The sequence below is a fragment of the Meles meles genome, chromosome 9 (genome assembly GCF_922984935.1).
Source record: "Meles meles chromosome 9, mMelMel3.1 paternal haplotype, whole genome shotgun sequence".
NCBI classification, from domain to species: Eukaryota; Metazoa; Chordata; class Mammalia; order Carnivora; family Mustelidae; genus Meles; species Meles meles.
Window position 1 is genome coordinate 73,519,109 of NC_060074.1, and position 17,652 is coordinate 73,536,760.

Genomic DNA, 17,652 nt, shown 5'->3' on the forward strand with positions numbered 1-17,652 from the left:
TGAAGCACGAAGACCCCCATCTCCTAGATGACCATGAGATCCAACCCAGCTGCATGTCACAGAAGCACTCAAGTAATGGCTTTACTTCAGAATAAGCTAGGCTTCTGCTGTTACCTAGCTGCAGAGAGTAGCCTGGACTTGGCCAAGTAGCCTCACCGTGCCACTACTATCAGGAATAACTGGGACACTAAGACTAGCCTCACAGAATTGTTTTCTGTAGGAGAAAAAAAAGTATGTAACGCCCCTTAAAAATATAAAGGACAACCAGGGCTGAGTTATTAAAACTGTTAATAAGTTCAACTCCTGTTGCGATGTCAAACGAACACGAGGAAGCCTCTAATTTTTAGGCTTCTGGGTCTAACTACTACATAAAAAATAGAAGGTGAGGTCATAATTTATTTATGTACCGACATCTGCATGGCAACATCAAAGGGTAGTGAGTATAAGACCGTTTCAGCTGTGTCATCTCCCCTCAAGGGTTTTCTAGAAGGTCTTCTTTCCCTTTACCATTCTACTCCTTTTTTTTTAAAGGCCAGTTACTCAGGGGTAGCTATTACAAAAGCAACATTTCAGTCCTGAAAGACTAAAAGAAGGGGTAGGACTGGGAAGAGGACAAGGTCGCAGGATCAGCTCAGTTCGTGTTTGCATGTGGCGTTGTACTAATACACTTCTATTCCCCAAACTCTTTCTGCTTGTTCAACTTGCCTGTGGACGCTGCTTCTTTTCCAGGCCCAGAACCCCAGAGTAAGCAGTTCTGCCACGAGTGAAGAAGTCTGTCTGGGAAGGAGTTTAATGAGATGGCTTATCTATCCGCATCACTACAGGGAATCTGGCAGAAAGGCTGCAGGGTCCCACAGGGGAGACCAGGGCAGCAGGCGGCCCTCTATGGTCCAGGGCACTCGTGACGTCTTGCCACACAGACTGGTTTTCTGTCTCTGGAGACTTCAGTGCCCAAGATGAGGGACATGCACAGGAAGACCACAGGAGAATGTTTACAGCAAAGAGCAAAAAAGGGCATGAATGTTCATGCCACTACACAGCTAGAATTCAAGGAGGTTTTTTTTTCCTCAGGTGTGCTCAAGAAATCTGAGCCCCCCGCACATCAAACATCCCTGATGGAGAAGAGACACAATCGTGGTAACAATAAGCACAGTCACTGTTTGTTGAAGGTGTGCAGGGGGCTCGCTTTCGGGCTGGTTCTTTTCTGGCTTAACTGTAAGAGCGCCAGGGTCAGGGTCCTCCTCATTCTGCTGATGAGGAAACTGAAGCACATGACACTGGAATATCCCGCAGCTTAGCCTCTGGAAGCCTCGGTTCTCTGCCTGCAAGACAGGGATCGTGTCCACCTCACAGGGCAGAATCAGGAGCGCACAGGAGGCGATCAGTGTGTTGAAGCACGAGCACCCTGGCCAGCACTGGGAGGGCCCGAGACTGCAGCTGCCACCACTGGTATTGTTAGATGCTCCCCGCCCCCCTCCCCCGTTGGCTTGGGGCTCACAAGCAAAACACGCAGGGGAGGACAAAAGGGAGGACATTGTCTGTTTTTCTTCTCTGGGGTGAATACTGCTCATCACTGGGCTTGGAAGCCAAGGATGAGCCTGTAACAGCTGAATAAAGGCAGTAAGAGTGAATCAATCTTAGAGGAGGGCACGAAGAAACAAACTCCCTCTGCGCCACCTTGGAGAAGAAAACGAGCAATCCCTCCAGCAAAGCTGCAACTTCGGGCTCCTCCTCCCTCCCCTCCCATCAGGGGACCGAATACAGTGGCAGATGCTTTCTCTCATAACACTGGAACAGCAGGGGGTGCGAGCTTGGGCACAAGTGCTATCAGGATGGGGCCAAGAGAAAGAGGACATCTCCCCTCCTTTGAAAAGGGGGCTGGAAGCATCTTCTTAAATGGCTAACAAAGGTGGCACAGATTCCAGTTACCAATACAGATCCTCAGTACACGTGCTGATGCCTAGTCAGCTAGGCCTCTCTCACACCTCTCTGCCCCCCCCATCCTTCTCTCTGCCTCCAGCCCGTCCCTCTTCTGATTCATGGGCCATAATAACTTCCTGTCCACATCCAGCTCACGCGTCTTGCCCTTTTCAAAGCCTTCTGTGATTTTGAGCTCTGTGCGTAAAACTTGAAACGCCACATGTGGGCACTGCAGGACTCTACAGTCAGCCCCAGATTAACCTTTTCACCCCCCACCGTGATCCAATCGGTTGCCTGAGCCTAGCTCCTGCCTGCAGCCTTCCTCAGGCTTCCAACAGAAGCGTGAGCCAAAGAAATCTGACTGACTTCAACAACAAAACTAGTTAAAAAGCTACCTCCGCCAAGATGTCCCCTCTGAGCACCCCAGTTGGAAATGGTATTTTCTGCTCTGTACTGTCACAGAGCTGTCACACGTCACCATGAGCTCATATAAATACCAAGCTCCTGGGAGCAGGAACAGGCTTGCCCTCACTTTACTGAGCAACTACTACTACATGGACACTAGGCATGATGCCAGACACCAGAGTTATAAAAATGAATAAAAAACATTTTTTGTCCCTGCCCTAGAGAAAGTCATACCTTAAGCAGAAGGGACACAGATGTAAAGTAATTTATGCTCATGGATATGAAACATGTACAATCTAGGTGTACAAAGAGCAAAGGGATTGATTGGGAGGAGGGCTATTTGAAAAGCAAAAGTCCGTCAAGAAGAGACAACACATTTGCTGTATTATCTTGGTCTTATCTTGGTATTATCTTGCTGTATTATTTGCTGTATTATCTATTAATCTCATGCCCTGGAAGTTCCTAGGGTGTGTAAGTACCTAATAAATATTTGTGGAATGAGTAAGTATTCATTTAGGCTCAGGATTCAGTATTTTAACTGTATACCTAAGGCATCTGGGATCAAAGAATTCTAATTATTTAAATAATTAAACAACAAAGATACCATGTTTGATATCAGTTATGACCCAACTACTAGTCACAGAAAAATTATTTAATTATTCAAATCACTTCATATTACTGATACTTCAAATTATTCCTTGGGTGCTCTACTAAAAACAATGTATCACACCTTAAAAACTATAAACACCTCCCCCTTCAAGTTAACAATATAACTGATTTTTTGTGGGAATCAACAAAACAGTATCTTCAAAAAGCCACCAAAGAATCTTGCAACCTGAGTAGCACATCAGTCAACATAAATGCTAAGTGTATGTTCTTAGAGGACAGCAGTTATGTCCCTCAGACTAACGGTCAAACATGGCAACCTCACTTGGCCCCATATTCTAGACTTTTTTCAAAGCATCAATTTATTACCATAAGGTCTTAACCTCTTCAACTATTCTATACTCAGTACTCAGACTCCTTCACGAAGTCCCAGTAGAAATGGCAGTAAAGACCCAGAGAGATATGGTACATGACCTTTAACTTCATCTTGAAAATTTGAAACAATGTGTAGTTTATCTTTTGAGGACAGGTTCCTTGCAGCTGTAAGCCTGAGAAATGCTAACTATCAGCAGGGGGAGGATTAGGGCATCGAATGACACTGAACTCTGTGTTAAGTGAACTGGACCCAGCACTCTACCGGAATAAATGAAATGTACTTGGCCTTCTGGTTTCTGGAGCTTTCATCCCTTTCTCTATCACTCCCTTCTAGTTCAAAATAAAAGGTGTGAATACGCTGCCATCTTTGGAGATGGGGGGCTTCCCTACAAAGAACAAGGGAAGGACCCATGGAGAGCCCCCTGATCCCCAGTTTCATTTTCCACCACTTTCAGTGACCTGCAGTCAACCAAGGTCCAGAAGCAGACGATCCTCTCTTGACGTATTTGTCACAGGGTCAACAGCAGCCATAGCAAGGCCTACGTCATTCATTTCATCTCATTATGCGGGTATTTTATCATCTGACATCTTTGCAAGAAGAGTGAGTATAATATAGTATTTTCAGAGACCACGTTCATAACTTTTATTACATTACATTGTTATAATTGTTCTATTTTATCATGCTGTTGTTAATCTCTTACTGTGCCTAAATAATAAATTAAACTTTGTCCCAGGTATGTAGATATAGGAAAATCATAGTATATATAGGGTTTAGCACTATCTTGGGTTCAGGCATCCACTGGGGGTCCTGGAACTTATCCCCACAGATAATAAGGGATTACTGTAATATTCTTAGCTTTCCTGTAGCTAAGTCCTAAGTAGTAACGTCCTAGCTGCAAACTAGCTCTAGAAGTCAGCAGATCACCATGGTTCCAATGAGGCTGGGACTATCCCCGAGGAGCAACTGATCCTGGATGGGATGAGGGACGGGTTTTCTAGTTGTCACAATGGTGCTGAATATCCTGGAACGTGGGACAGTCTTCCACCCCAAAGAGAAGTCCAGCCCCTGGCCAGCAGCACTCACTCCTTCCGATGAACACTGAGCAAGATCCATGAGGTAGGAACACTGCCTTAATTCATCTTTGTAAAGAAGTCCCTCACTCCTGAGCACCTAACACAACACTCACAGTCATTAGACAAGAAAAGAAATGGAAGGAAGGAGGAAAACAAGGAGGGGAGGACAGAGATTATGGGCATTCTAAATTCCTGTTCTGCCATCGTGAGGGACAGGGCCCTGGACAAGTTACTTAATTAACCTCTTTGAATAGGTTTCCTCGTCTGTAAAATGGAGGTAATGGCTCTTATCACCATAGATTTATTGTCAAGATCAAGTAAGAGAACACGCCCATGACCTACTAGAGTGCTAGCAGGTGTTCTGTGATCCTTAGCTTCTTTTCCTTTCCTTCCCTACAAAATCACTAGCTGTCTCCATTCAGATGCCTTGTAACATCAAAAGGTTGACTCTTTTTCACACCAGAAGTGAGTTAGTGAGTTGGTAAAAGGTGAACTGCAAAGAATAACTGTCCTCCCCCCTCTTCCCCACCCATTACCACCTTCACCAGCAATGCTGAAGAAAGGGAGAAGGATGAGCTATCTAGGGGAGTCATTTCTATTCCCATCTCTCTGTGCAAGAAAAGGCTTTACTTATCAGGATCAATGAGAAAAGATGTGAGGTTCCCCAGCTCTCAATATACTTTCCCCCTCCTTTCTGAACTCCCCAAGTTCAGGACCCAGAGGCCGAAGTCCTTCAGCAACACCAGAAGCAGCCCTAAGCGGAATCAATCCTGCCCTTGCATCCCAGGGACACCTCAAAGGGGAAGGGAGCACCTGACCTACCAACAATGGGGGCACTCCCCCAAATTGGGAACTCCCCGAGTGGAGACTATGTCTGTCCTCCACAGGAATTTCTAAGATTACATTATGACTGAATTGCCCAGTGGTCACATATGTGCACTCAGCTACCTAGAAGGGGTACAGGAGGGGTGCTGCGGGGTGGGAGGGAGAGCCCTTCTCTCAGGGCTACCAGCTCCTGACGTGGTGCCAACTTCTGGAGGCCAGTGGCCTCCTGAAACTGCTCATCTCTGGGTTGTCTGTCCATCACCTAAAGAATTAATTTCCTATATTAAATTCCCTGCTTGAAATATAATGTGGTTTCTGGTTTCCTAAACTGAACTCCTTAACCTCTCCAAAGAGTTTTCTCAAGAAAGACCAAAACCTGTATTATCAGGGTCATTACAAGAAATAAAGGTTATGAGTGTAAACAGCACAAGTAAATACTCAAAAATGCTCTCCCTTTCCTCACATGCAGAATCTAAGGGCAAGCTGCAAAGTAGTAAAGATTTAGGCGATCTTTGGTTAAAAATTCCAGGTCCATCTGAAGCTTTCCTCAGGAAGAATCCAAAAGGTCTATATTCTCCCTGGGTTCATTAAAAGAAATCCCTTAAGCTTGTTTTCTTATTCCTCCCAATCTCTCTCCCTTTCATGATAGAACCTTTCCCCCACCTCAAACAGAACCTGGAATTTTCCTTCACAGAGTCATCATCCTACTCTAAATCCGCTGCCCCAAGGATTCTCCCGAACACGCAGCCGGGTAAAGAATTTTCCAGCACAGGGTGAGCCTCTGTCTCTGGAGGAGGGAAAAAAAAAAAGCCTGAATTCACAGAATGGTTCTTATTCTTGGTCCTAATCTCAGTCTGGGAACCAGCAGAAAAACACACAGGCCAGGGCCCACAGCTAGCACAAAGTAAACCAGCCCTGTTCCTGTCCTTTGGGGCTGTTTTCTCAATGTATATTTTAATTATGTTTCATTGAGACTTACCAAGAACAAAAATAACTTCAAATATTGGCCATTTTTTTCCCTTACTTCAATTAAACATACAGTTTTTGTTTTGGGTGGTTTTCATTACCAGGATTTTAACGTTAATACTTTTTTTTCCCCCCGTATCAAAAAATTCAAGGCTCCTCAACACTCTGTAGACACAGCAGCAAGATTCCCCGGATCAATTCAATACTATAAAACAAAGCAGCAAAAAGGTCAAACCTCAAGCTCCTACAGAAGCAGCAGCATTCTACAGGACACAGCATTCTACAGTTCATTGTGTATTATACATGCGTTCCAATTCTGTTCACAGAAAGCAACAAAACACCATAATCCTTTCCCCCTGGATTCTAAACCCTCAGGCTGGAATAGGCTCGCCTCTACATGCATGTGCGTTATTATTTTGTGCTGAGGCCGGAACGGGCTGCCTGTTCCCACCCCGCCCGCCAGGCGGAGCTACGCCAGCTTCAGAAGGCCCCGAACCACACCTTTGGGTCTCCCCAGTGGTACTCCTGTGCGGTACAACACTCACAAATGATAGAAATTAGCCTCGGTTTCCAAAGACATACGGCAGAAAGCCACTGGCAGCCACTGAGGTCGGAATATAAAGTAGACTTCACCAGGCAGAACACAGGGAGTCAAAAAAATGAACTGCTAAAAGCTGCCTTGTAGATTTAAGGTTTTTGTTCTTTTTAAATAGGATAATGAGGCCGAGGAATGTGGAGCAAAGAACTTCCTGGAATAAAGCAGAGTCTGTCCTGGCCTCCACACTCCCCAGCATGTACCCAAGCACACTGCCCTCACTGCCTTTTCTTTGCGAGTCTGGATCACAGGTCACGTTCCCCACCAAACACAGGAAAATTCTGACCCACTTGGAGAAAACGTTTTGATAACAAAATTGCCACCCAAATCAACGTCAAGAGCTTAAAAAGCTCAAGTTATATGTAGTGAATTTCAAACATTTTGCCAGGCATCTTAAAACAGTTCCCAGATTTAGGTGTAACCTTAGGTTGTGAAGGTCAGTGATCAAATATAAAACCACTTCTTTTCATGGATTTAAGACAGACATCCGAATACCGTATCTTTGACGGGTACCAAGACCTGAGCTGGTTCATAAACCTGACTGCATACTGGAATCCCTTTTCAGGAGCTTTAAAAACAAAAACGAAACAAAAACTTGCTGCCTGGGTCCCATCGTCACAGACTTTCATTTAATGAGGGATATGGCCTGGATGTCAGTATTTTAAAATACTGATGGTGATTCTACTATACAACAAAATTTAAGAACCACTGTTGCAGGGAACAAAAAGAAATAGGTAAAGTAGAAACAACCCAAAAGCCCATCAACTGATGAGAAGATAAATTAAATGGGGGGTAGATCCATACAGTAGAATAGTACTCTGTAACAGAAATAAATGAAGTCCTGTGCTACCCCAGGGTCAGACTTTATAACCACCACATCGATTGAAAGAAGCCAATCACAGAAAATGGTATGATTTCATTTATACGCTATATCCAGAATAGACAACTCCACTGAGACTGAGATGGCTGCATGGTTACCCGGGACTAAGGGAGCTGAAGGGAAATGGAGAGTTACTGCTAGTAAGTACGGGCTTTCTTTTTGGGGTAATGAGAATGTTCTAAAACTGACTGTGATGATGGCTCCACAACTCTAAACACACTAAGTCACTGAATTTGTTATAATGGGTGGAATATACGGCATGGGAATTCTAGCTCAAAAAGCTGTTCTTAAAAAAAAGGACACTAATATAAATTCTATGCCCAGCTTTCAACGAATTTACAATCTAGGTGTACAGGGGAAAAAAAAGATACACAGTCAAGACAAGTATCAGAGATTTTTAGAAGTGATTTAATAAAATTGCTAACAGAAAATAAGAAGTCTAGGTTCAGGCTTCAAAGCCAAAATGATTTGATTTTTTCTTTTCTTACACAACCACTCTTTTCTTACTTAAAAAAAAAAAAAAGGCAATGGAAAGCTCAGATCTGGCCACTATACTGTTACTGGGGCCCCAAAGTCTCCATTTCCAGGCTTGTGAGAAAGGAGTGACTACTACAGGCTCTTGATGGGGTTATAATGAGTCTCAAGAGTCAGTTATCAACAGGGCCATTGAAAGATGGACTTGGTGCTCTAAATCCTTCTCATGTCCTGGATTTCTCTTTACCACCAGAGCTTAGGCCAAATAAATTTACATGCTTACACACACAGCAACTCTCATATATGAGGCTTTATGACACACAGATATTATAGGCCATGTACAACAAAGATGATTGGTTAAGTGACTTCTACACTTAGAGTTCCTAAAATCCTTCTTTTTCTTCTTCTTCTTTTTTTTTTATAAAGTAATCTCTACACCCAACGTAGGGCTCAAACTCAAGACCCTGAGATCCAGAGTTGTATGCTCTACCAACTGATCCAGGCGGGTGCACTCCTCCTAAAATTCTTAATAGTTAAAAAGTTTACTGTAGCAGGGGCTGACACATAGAAAACTCCCAACTTTAGGCAGAATGGAATTGTGTTCAGCAGTCTTGATTTTTTGAGGGGGGTGTCCATGTGTATGGGAGGTTAGTGTAAGAACACCATTTCCCCCCTCCAATACTGTTTGGGAATGTAAATATTATTAACTTGAATGTATTTTTGCTTTTGTTTCTAGAAAACACACCATTATCAACTGAGCAATTGAAAAAGCCTTGGCCTGTATCTTAGAGCTGTTTAAATAAATGTTCGTTGGAGCATATTTAAAAGCAGGTGACAGGGGTGCCAGTGGGTTAAGCTCTGCCTTCGGCTCAGGTCATGATCTCAGAGTCCAGGGATCGAGCCCCACATCGCCCCACATCGGGCTCTCTGCTCAGCAGGGAGCCTGCTCCCCCCCCCCACCCCGGGCCTGCTGCTTTGCCTACTTGTGATCTCTCTCTGTCAAATAAATAAAATCTTAAAAAAATAAAAAAATAAAAGCAGGTGGCAGTGAAATCTTAGTAACCCCTAGAAACAGTATTACCAAAATATAAATTCTTTTCTCCATATTATGGTAAATTTAAAACAAACATACAGCCAAAGGTAAAGGAGGCAGGCCAAATACTGCATTTAGTAAACCTCTCTTCCTGTATCTTGGTGTGCAGCACATTTCAGCAAACCTTCAAAGTGGCTGGACCAGGATCCACTGGATGGCAGCATCCTTAATTAGACAAGTAAGACAATAATTCTGAAAGTGCTTGTTTAACAATAAAGACTAAGAAATAATATATTTAATTTTGAAATGTACTAACTCAAAACCCTAATTTAAGCTTCACCGAGACAGATTTGAGCTCTTATGCTTGCTTCAATTCAGAAATGCCCCAAACAAGAGACCCGTGCTAAATTTGAGCCAACAGGTTTCTCCTAGCCATTTTCCACTCAGATTCTCCCCATCCTACCCAGTGACCTTCAACCTAGCTTAACCCAATCTCTCCCACTCTTCGCCATACTATGTATCTTCACCATCAAATTTATTTTTGACTACTACTGGAAAACAAAAAAAGTCAATGGAACAGGAGAATATACCAACTAACAAGACAAATAAAGGTAAACAAAGAGTCTGGAGCTAACAGATTTAGTTAAGAAAAAGGAAAATGGTCCCTGAAAAATGTGATGTCCTAACCCCAATCCTATCCTTAATCTGGAACACTGCTGAAATTCCAGAATTTCAGAATGGGGTGGTCCTGGGGTGCCTGGCTGGTTCACTATAGCATGAGACTCTTGAGCCCGGAGTTGTGAGTTTGACCCCAAGCTGAGCATAGAGATTATTTAAAAATAAATCTACAAAAAACAACAACAACAACAAAAGGTCTTGCCTCTCTAAATTAAACCCCTCTAGGTCTGTACCTTCCTTAAAAGGTCCCCATGCAATAATTCCATTGTCAGGCTATACTTACTCTCACTGTATTTAAGGTCCACCTCCAATACACACACAGTTACTGAATTTCTTGTTAAGTGGAAAAGGTGCAGAGATCAATCTTTTTTAATTCCTGCCTTTCCTTTCCCGAGTTTTTCCTCAATTAATCCACTTTTTAAATAAAGTATGAGCTTTTCCTTCTGTTTAAAGTTTAAGTGGTCCTGGTCTACTTTGGAAGTGGTGAGTAAAAGCCACTGGAGTCAGACGATGTAGGTGTGATTCCCATCTTCACACTCAATAATAGCTGGGGCACCTCTGGTCTCTGGCTGGCTGAGCCAGAGGAGTGTGTGACTCTTGATTTCAGGATCATGAGTTTGAGCCCCACACTGGGGGCGGGGATTACTTAAATAAACAGATGAATTAATTTAAAAAAAAAACAGTTGGGGCACTTTAAGCAGGACTCTTGGCCCCTTTACTCCCCCTGGAAACTTGAGATAATAGTATTTCCCATGGGGTTAGTGTGGAATTATGCATGTGAAGCAATTATTGCAGTGCCTGGCACGCAAGAAGTGCCCAATAATTCATCTAGTACCATCTTAATGCCAAATTCTTCCTGCACCCAGGAGTTTGCACTGAAAAATTAACCCCAGATCAAGGAAAAATTAAAGAGAAAGTATTATTTATGCAAACCCCCCTTTAAATTATGCCCAGCCAGGAGGCAGGCAATTCCCAGAAAAATGTGCTTACAGTCCACAGAGGGGTCCTTTTCCATATAGCTCTGAAGGATATTTCATCCTGAATGAAAGTAAGTATTAAAAAAAAAAATAGTCTATTTGACTTTCAACTCATCCCAGTAATCTTAAAGACAGTTCTTTTTTCCAGCATTGTTTATAAAAACCCAAGTTAACAAGAAAGATGCCAAAAGGCCCATTTTTAATGCAGAAAAACTACTGTGAATTGTGTATTTATTCTCCAACATGCGGCTTTCATAATCTCTCAAAAGTCTAAAAAATCGTATCTAAAAAAGTCAAGGTGTTCTTTGCTCAACATTCATTCAGATGAGGGGCCTGTCCTATTTTTCTTTTTAAAAATTATCTTATCAGTCTAGTCCAAGATCAACTTCATCCCTTCTTGTATAAAAGTACTTTATCTCCCCAAGACCCCCTTGGAAAGGGTAATGGATGGTTTCTTCCACTTAATGGAAATACAGAATCTAAGGCTCTCCTTACTACCCTGTTTATCAACATCTCCTCCACACACAGGATGAGAAATTGTATCCTAGTACCACCCCACACCTGCAATTTCTTTGACAGAGGTCAGAATCCATTTTTGACTCTGCTGAAATCTTTGCAGAATACCTAAAATTATTTAAGATCAAACAGATTCTAAATTTTACTCCGTTTTTTTCATAGCCTTCAGAGATGAAAATTATGTCTGATTAAAGGTGGAAACGTAGTTACCTTATCAAATAAAACTGTATATTCACTTTTAAAAGAGAAAGCAGTACACATGCTTTATGAGCTTTTGTATGCATGGAATATTAAATTACACAGTTCTTTACCATTATTATTTAAAAATAGCAGAGGACTCTAGGCTACAGTTTAGAAAAGCAAAAGTCCATTAGCCTCATATCCTTTGATCATGAAGATTACTATATAAATGGCTACACAGCTATATGAATTACTGTTGAATAGCAGCTAAATTGAAAAGCACAATTTACTTCATACTAGTGGGAGCTGGGGGAATACGATCCTTATCAGTACTGGGAGAAAGTTCAAGGTAAACAGCTTCAAACAACAAAAAAGCACAATTAATAAATATCAATAACTTAAAATCTTTAAATCTTCAAGATAAGTGTAAAACTTCAAATATATAAGAATATAAACATACGCTCTTAGTACTTTTTACCTTACACATTTCCTTGAACCAAGTGTTTTTTTCCTAAGGAACCAATTACCAAAAAAAGTTGTAAGTATAAATATCTACTCCTTTAAAAGTCCCTACAAAGTATGAACAGAAACTTGTTTTCACTTTTACAATTTACAAAACTTGTTAGCAAAACATTATGAAACACAAGTGTCCCCTCCCTCTGCCTTAAGAAGCAACATGCTAAGAAATCGAGGCAAATTCTTAAAAAACAGAAAAACTATATAAAGCATCCAAGGAAGAAATAGTTTATGATAGCAGAAATCTTACTAACAACCTAAAATCAAGAGAAATTCTAATCTACACTCGAAACTCTTACCCTTGACAGCACAGAACAGAATATCCTGCTTTACACATTTTGTAATTGCAATTCTGAAACGTTAAATCCAAAGACAAAGCCGCCCTGGGGAAAATAACAATTGCGCAACAGATCAACAGCTCCAACTCGTCCCTTGGCCCTGGCGCGGCAAGGTTTGCACGCTATAAAGCAGGAAAGGGCCAACCAAGGGCCGCCGTGACAGCCAACCGGCCACTCTCATGGAGGCCGAGTCCACGCACGCGGCGTGCGCCACGGGAGGCACCGCGCGGGGATCGAGCTGGGGCGCGGCGGCATCCGACCTCAGTCCGCCGCCTCGACCCCCATTTACCGGCCGGTTGCCAGGGGATGACCTCCGATCTGCGAGTCCGAACTTTTCCCACTATGCGAGCGAGCGCGCAGGGCCCCTTCGGCCGCCGCACGTCGGGGCATCAGGAACGCGCCCGGCACTTCGTGACCTCTTCCCTCCCCCACCCTGGGGGTTGGGCTTTCCCGCCAGGCTGCCTACCCGCGATCCGACCGACAGACCGACGGATTACTCAGGAAGGAGCGCCCTTAGACGGCTCAGCGGGTGGGCGCGCAGCGCCACAGTCCGCTCCCACGGAGGCCATGGATGGGGGCGGCGGCAGAGCAGGGGCTCCCAGTCCGGAGGAGACCTCAACTCCCCCGAGAGCGGCCCCGTGACTAGGCACATTTTTGCCGGCTCCGAGGCGGAGGAGCAGCGCAGCCCCGGAAGGGCCGGGCCGCGCCGGCTCAGACCGCCACCGTCCGCCCCCTCCTCCAACCCCGCCACCTCTAACTCCAGGGGCCAGCTGGGGCTCCGGAGTCCCAGCTCCGGAAGCTGGGGACGGGGCTAGCGAGGCCCCTACGCCCGAGAACGAAGCCTCCAGACCTCCACCCAGCCACCCTCGGGGGTCGCACCCCCCACCCCCTCGCTGCCCCTTGGGTCCTCGTGGCCATCGGAGGTCTCGCTCCTCTCCCGACCCGGGCCCGGCGCAAACGCAGCGGCTCTACTGTGCGGCCGCTGCAGTTCGGACTCCGGCGGTAGACGAGAGACGCTGGCTGCGGCTGTCCCCGCCCGATCCGCGGCTCCCTCACTCCCCTGCCCCCGTCCGGGCACCACCGCGGGGCTCCCAGGGTCTGGGCAGCACCTGCTGGGACGGGAGTCCGGGCGGCGGCAGCTCCAAGTCCATCATGATGAGCTCGTGACCGTACTCTGGCGCTCCCCGACGGCGGCTGTGTCCCAGCTGCCGAGGCGCGGCGCGGACCGGGCGGCGGCGGCGGCAGCAGCGGCGGTAGCTCCTCCAGTATCCCCGGCACTCGCTAGTTCGTGACACTGCCCGAGTGGCCAGCCGGGATGTTGCCCCGCTCCGCCTCCCGCCCCCCGAGGGCGGGGCGAGAGCCCAGGTCCTTCCTTCCCTGGCTGGCGGCGTGGGCCGAGCTTCCGAAAATCCCCCACCCCCGCTCCAGCTGACGCAAGAAGCTCGCTGGCCGCGGGTGGCGAGGGGGGATGTCCTTGGGGGCGGCCGTGGGTGGCCGGTGGCAGCCATGGGTGGCCACGGGCGGGCGGGCTGCCCGGAAGAGGGTTGTATTAGCTCCCCGCTCCCTGAGCTCAACCCCTCCTTCCCCCCGCAAATAAAACCTAGGCTTTCGGCCCGCGAGATTAAGAGTTGTTTGCCGAAGGTCGCTCGGATTCGGGCGCTTTGAAACAGTTTAAACAGTTGGAACAAACACGCCTGGAGACCCGGCAGAGGCGCCGGTATCCGAGTTGCGCCTCCCTGATTTGGAAATGCAGAACCTTGCCGGGCTTTATCTCACTCCACCGCTCGAGAGTGGCGCCAGCCCTGGGGGCGGAGGCTAGAGGTTTGGACCCAGGCCCTGTGCAGTGCGGACTGCCCTCTCGCCCTCGGTCCCCTCCGGGGCGGGGGCCAGCGAGACTCGCCCAAGGCAGATATGGACCGCGCGGGGATCTCGTGCTCGCAGTCACCCTGAACGCCCTCTGCTTACTCCCCCGCCCTGGCACTCCCGCCTAGGCCCAGATCGCCAAGGGCAAACGGGGAGGTCTCTTTGGGTCGGGAGAGTGGTCGTCAGTATGGCCCAGCAAGAGTTTTCTCCTCCCACCAGAGCGCACACACCACAGTACAGATGGCGTCTTTGAACACTGCAGTACTACAACATGCCGTAATCTCTACAAGTTTCTTTCACGTACCCAGCGTAATTTTTAAGAATAAGAATAAGAAAGACCAAATTATGAAATAGTTTGGGTAGTATGGATCTGTCCTGTAAAAACATACGGTGTCTAGGAAAAAAATAGTTCAACAAAACAGTAGTAATATCACGAATGATTTTTACCTTTCTCGTTACTTTAAGTAAATTTTAAGTCTACAATGAATACGTATTACCTTTTACATTAAAAGCGATTATTTAAAAAGTAATCATTGTCCACGAAAAAACTTCAATTATTTGAAAACAGGAATATTGTGAAATCTTAAGAGAGAAGAGATAAATGGTTTTGTTTTATGCATCAACAATCTTTCTAACTCTTTAAGAATAATCTTTCTTTAAGTTTCTAGTTTCTTGGAATTAAGCAAAGCTGGGTGAAGTAGACAGTGTTCTTAGAAGTTTTACTATTTCATTCAAGAACCTGGCAGGGGGAAAAAAAGCCTGACTATTGCAGATCAACGCCCCCCCAAAACTGCAAAGAACTTACCTTCTCTTGGTTGCGTAATTTGACACTCCCAGGATTTATCTGTAAATTTATTTGTTCAAATATTCCTTGAGGTAAATGAAGCCTAAATTAATTGCTTCTAATTGAAGGAAACATCTTCAACTTGAATTAAACCTTTTCTGCTGTTATTTGTAAAGCCAGCAAAATGATCTGAACATTGAAAACAAGCTTAGGAGCAATTACTTAAAATGAACCTGACATGAAACAAGCAGAGACATAATGAAAAGACATTTCTGCGTCAAAGAAGGGCACAGAAGTATATTGTTTAACAATTCAAGTTACTTATTAAAACTACTTCATGGGAGAAAGTAGACAATGAACCCCGGAGGTAGGACATACCAGAGTCATATATGACACAGTTGTTGCCCTCAAGGAGTTTATAAAGTATTTGGTATTTCCTTTTAAGCAACACATTTCCATTGAGTTTAATACATGAAATAACCTTTATTTTTCAAAACTGCAATTGCTGGGAGTGTATTATTTTAGGCACCTCCAGAGTACATATTTTCAAAGGGAGGAGAATAATATGATAGCAGTCTAAACACGTTAAAGAAGATAAACATTAATGAAAGCTGCTTGGTCTTAAACGGTGGTTCCACACCAGAAAAGAGAACCCTAGTCTCAGACCATCCATGTCAAACAAGTTCCCAGTCTTTGTAGACACTAAAATGACGTTGTCCTCATGTGAGAACCTGGACTCTTCCGTGTTCTGTAAACTTTCCTACTGTGCTATGGGGACACAGATACAATGCACTGAGAAGCTCCAGAGGAACAGGAAAGAAAATGCTGGTTTTCTTCTGTCCTGGTGCCATGGGAATCTTTACTGCCTGCTCCTCAAGCTAATAGTTAAAATTTCCCCCAATTTGTTTCACATGCTATACTAAATCTTGCACATTTCCACTGATGTCTGAATTCTCTGCTGTCTATGTAAAAACAACCCTCCAAATATGCTTCAAATGTTTCAGAATTATAATACTTTGTCCTAGAGTTATCATTTAAAAATAAGCATTATTAAGTCTTCTGAGTACACAAAGTTTGGATAGTGGTGATGCAGTGACCCATTTATTTCACCTTCTCTGTGATCTAATCTGCCAAGTTTGACAAGGCTATGAAAGCACCTACTGCTTCAAAATCCTTCATCACCTTGAGGCTCCTTCCCTTTTTTTTTTTTCACTTTCTTTCTATTTTATTTTATTTTTTTAAATTAATTTATTTATTTGTCAGAGATCACAAGTAGGCAGAGAGGCAGGCAGAGAGAGAGGGGGAAGCAGGCTCCCGGCTGAGCAGACTAATGCAGGGCTTGATCCCAGGACCTGAGATCATGACCTGAGCCAAAAGCAGAGGCTTAACCCACTGAGCCACCCAGGTGCCCCTTCACTTTCTTTTTAATTGTACTCTGTGTTTGAGCCAGAAAATATCTTTTGGAATTACAGTCAAAATTCTAAATTTGTCCAGCATACAGTTGGAGGATATTGGGTAACTAGATTCCAAAAATGGCACCCGGTGAACCAACCCTCCTCATATTGATACGCTTCTATAGTCCCCTACATTGAATCAAGACTGGCCCTGAGTTGCTTTAACTTATGGAAAGAGGGTGAAACTGATACTATGCCAGGTCTCTGCCCTAGCCAAAAAGTCCTGAAAGTTTTAAATTTTCTACAAGAAGTCAGCCATCATGGAAGAAGTCTATCAGAAACCCTGGAGGAAGAGATTCCAGGTGGAGAGGAAGGCTGTGTGAACCAAACCACCAGACATGGAGTGAAAAAACCATCTTGGAACCTTCCAGCCCACTTAGTCAAGCTCCCAGTGCACTCCAGCCCCCAACTGCTATCTGACATCATCAATGAGAGACTCCAAGCAAGACCTGTGGAAGACTGCCTGGCTGTGCCTAATCAGCCCAGAGAATGGCAAGAGATTATAATCAATTGTTTTCAGCCACTAAATTTTGGGGGTGGCTTGTTTCTCAGCAATAGATAACAAAACAGCATATATTAAATATCAAAGGCAAGGTTTCTCCTGACTGCTTTTTGTTTGTTCACCATCATTGGGAGCACATATAGGGATGGTATTTTGCAATTTAATAGAGTCTCAAACCCTTTGAAGCAAATTGACTTCCCTGTGAGTGAGGAAGATATCTTTCTTATAATATAGACTTGTTGCTTTGTTAAAAAGTAAGTCACCTTCTCACAGCATACTTCAGTATCATACCATTAGATAGATGATGGTGGATGACGAGATGTTCTTATCACAATACCCCTAAGGAACATAGACATTTCGTCAATAATAGGTGGAGATATAAATGCATATAGAAATTCTCTGGCCCTCAGAATGACCTCATTTATACCAGTTATGTAAGATTCTTGCTGAATATCTGCTGAGGGAATTTGAACTTCAGGAGCCGCGTGGCCAGCGGATAAACTGAACTCCTGTACGGCAGTATTCAAAGTAATTGGTGTATTAATTTCAAAACACACCCATAACCTTGGTTCCTTGGTGTGCATACCTCACTATGCAAACTACTGATACAAAGAGCTGTATATCTCCAAAGCCAGTTTTAACTTGTACAGTTTCCTGCTGATAATAGAAACAATGCTCTGCAGAAACTGCA

The 17,652-nt window shown here is 44.5% G+C and overlaps 1 protein-coding gene across 7 annotated transcripts in view; it reads right to left on the reverse strand.

Moving 5' to 3' along the window:
- The window catches only part of NFE2L2 (NFE2 like bZIP transcription factor 2), a 34,711-nt gene extending 19,525 nt beyond the window's left edge, over nucleotides 1-15,186 (reverse strand). Inside the window, exons 1-2 of one of the 7 annotated variants that reach the window (XM_046018342.1) lie at nucleotides 13,596-14,029; nucleotides 13,468-13,553 (exon numbers count right to left, since the gene is read on the reverse strand). In XM_046018342.1, coding sequence (XP_045874298.1) covers nucleotides 13,468-13,553; nucleotides 13,596-13,866 — 357 coding nt within the window. In that variant the 5' untranslated portion in view covers nucleotides 13,867-14,029. Of the gene's footprint in view, nucleotides 1-9,252; nucleotides 9,363-12,319; nucleotides 12,467-12,824; nucleotides 12,849-13,467; nucleotides 14,030-15,026 lie in introns of those variants that run through there. The other 6 variants (XM_046018346.1, XM_046018341.1, XM_046018345.1 and 3 more) reach the window with 6 other exon arrangements.
- Between the last annotated feature and the right edge of the window lie 2,466 nt (nucleotides 15,187-17,652).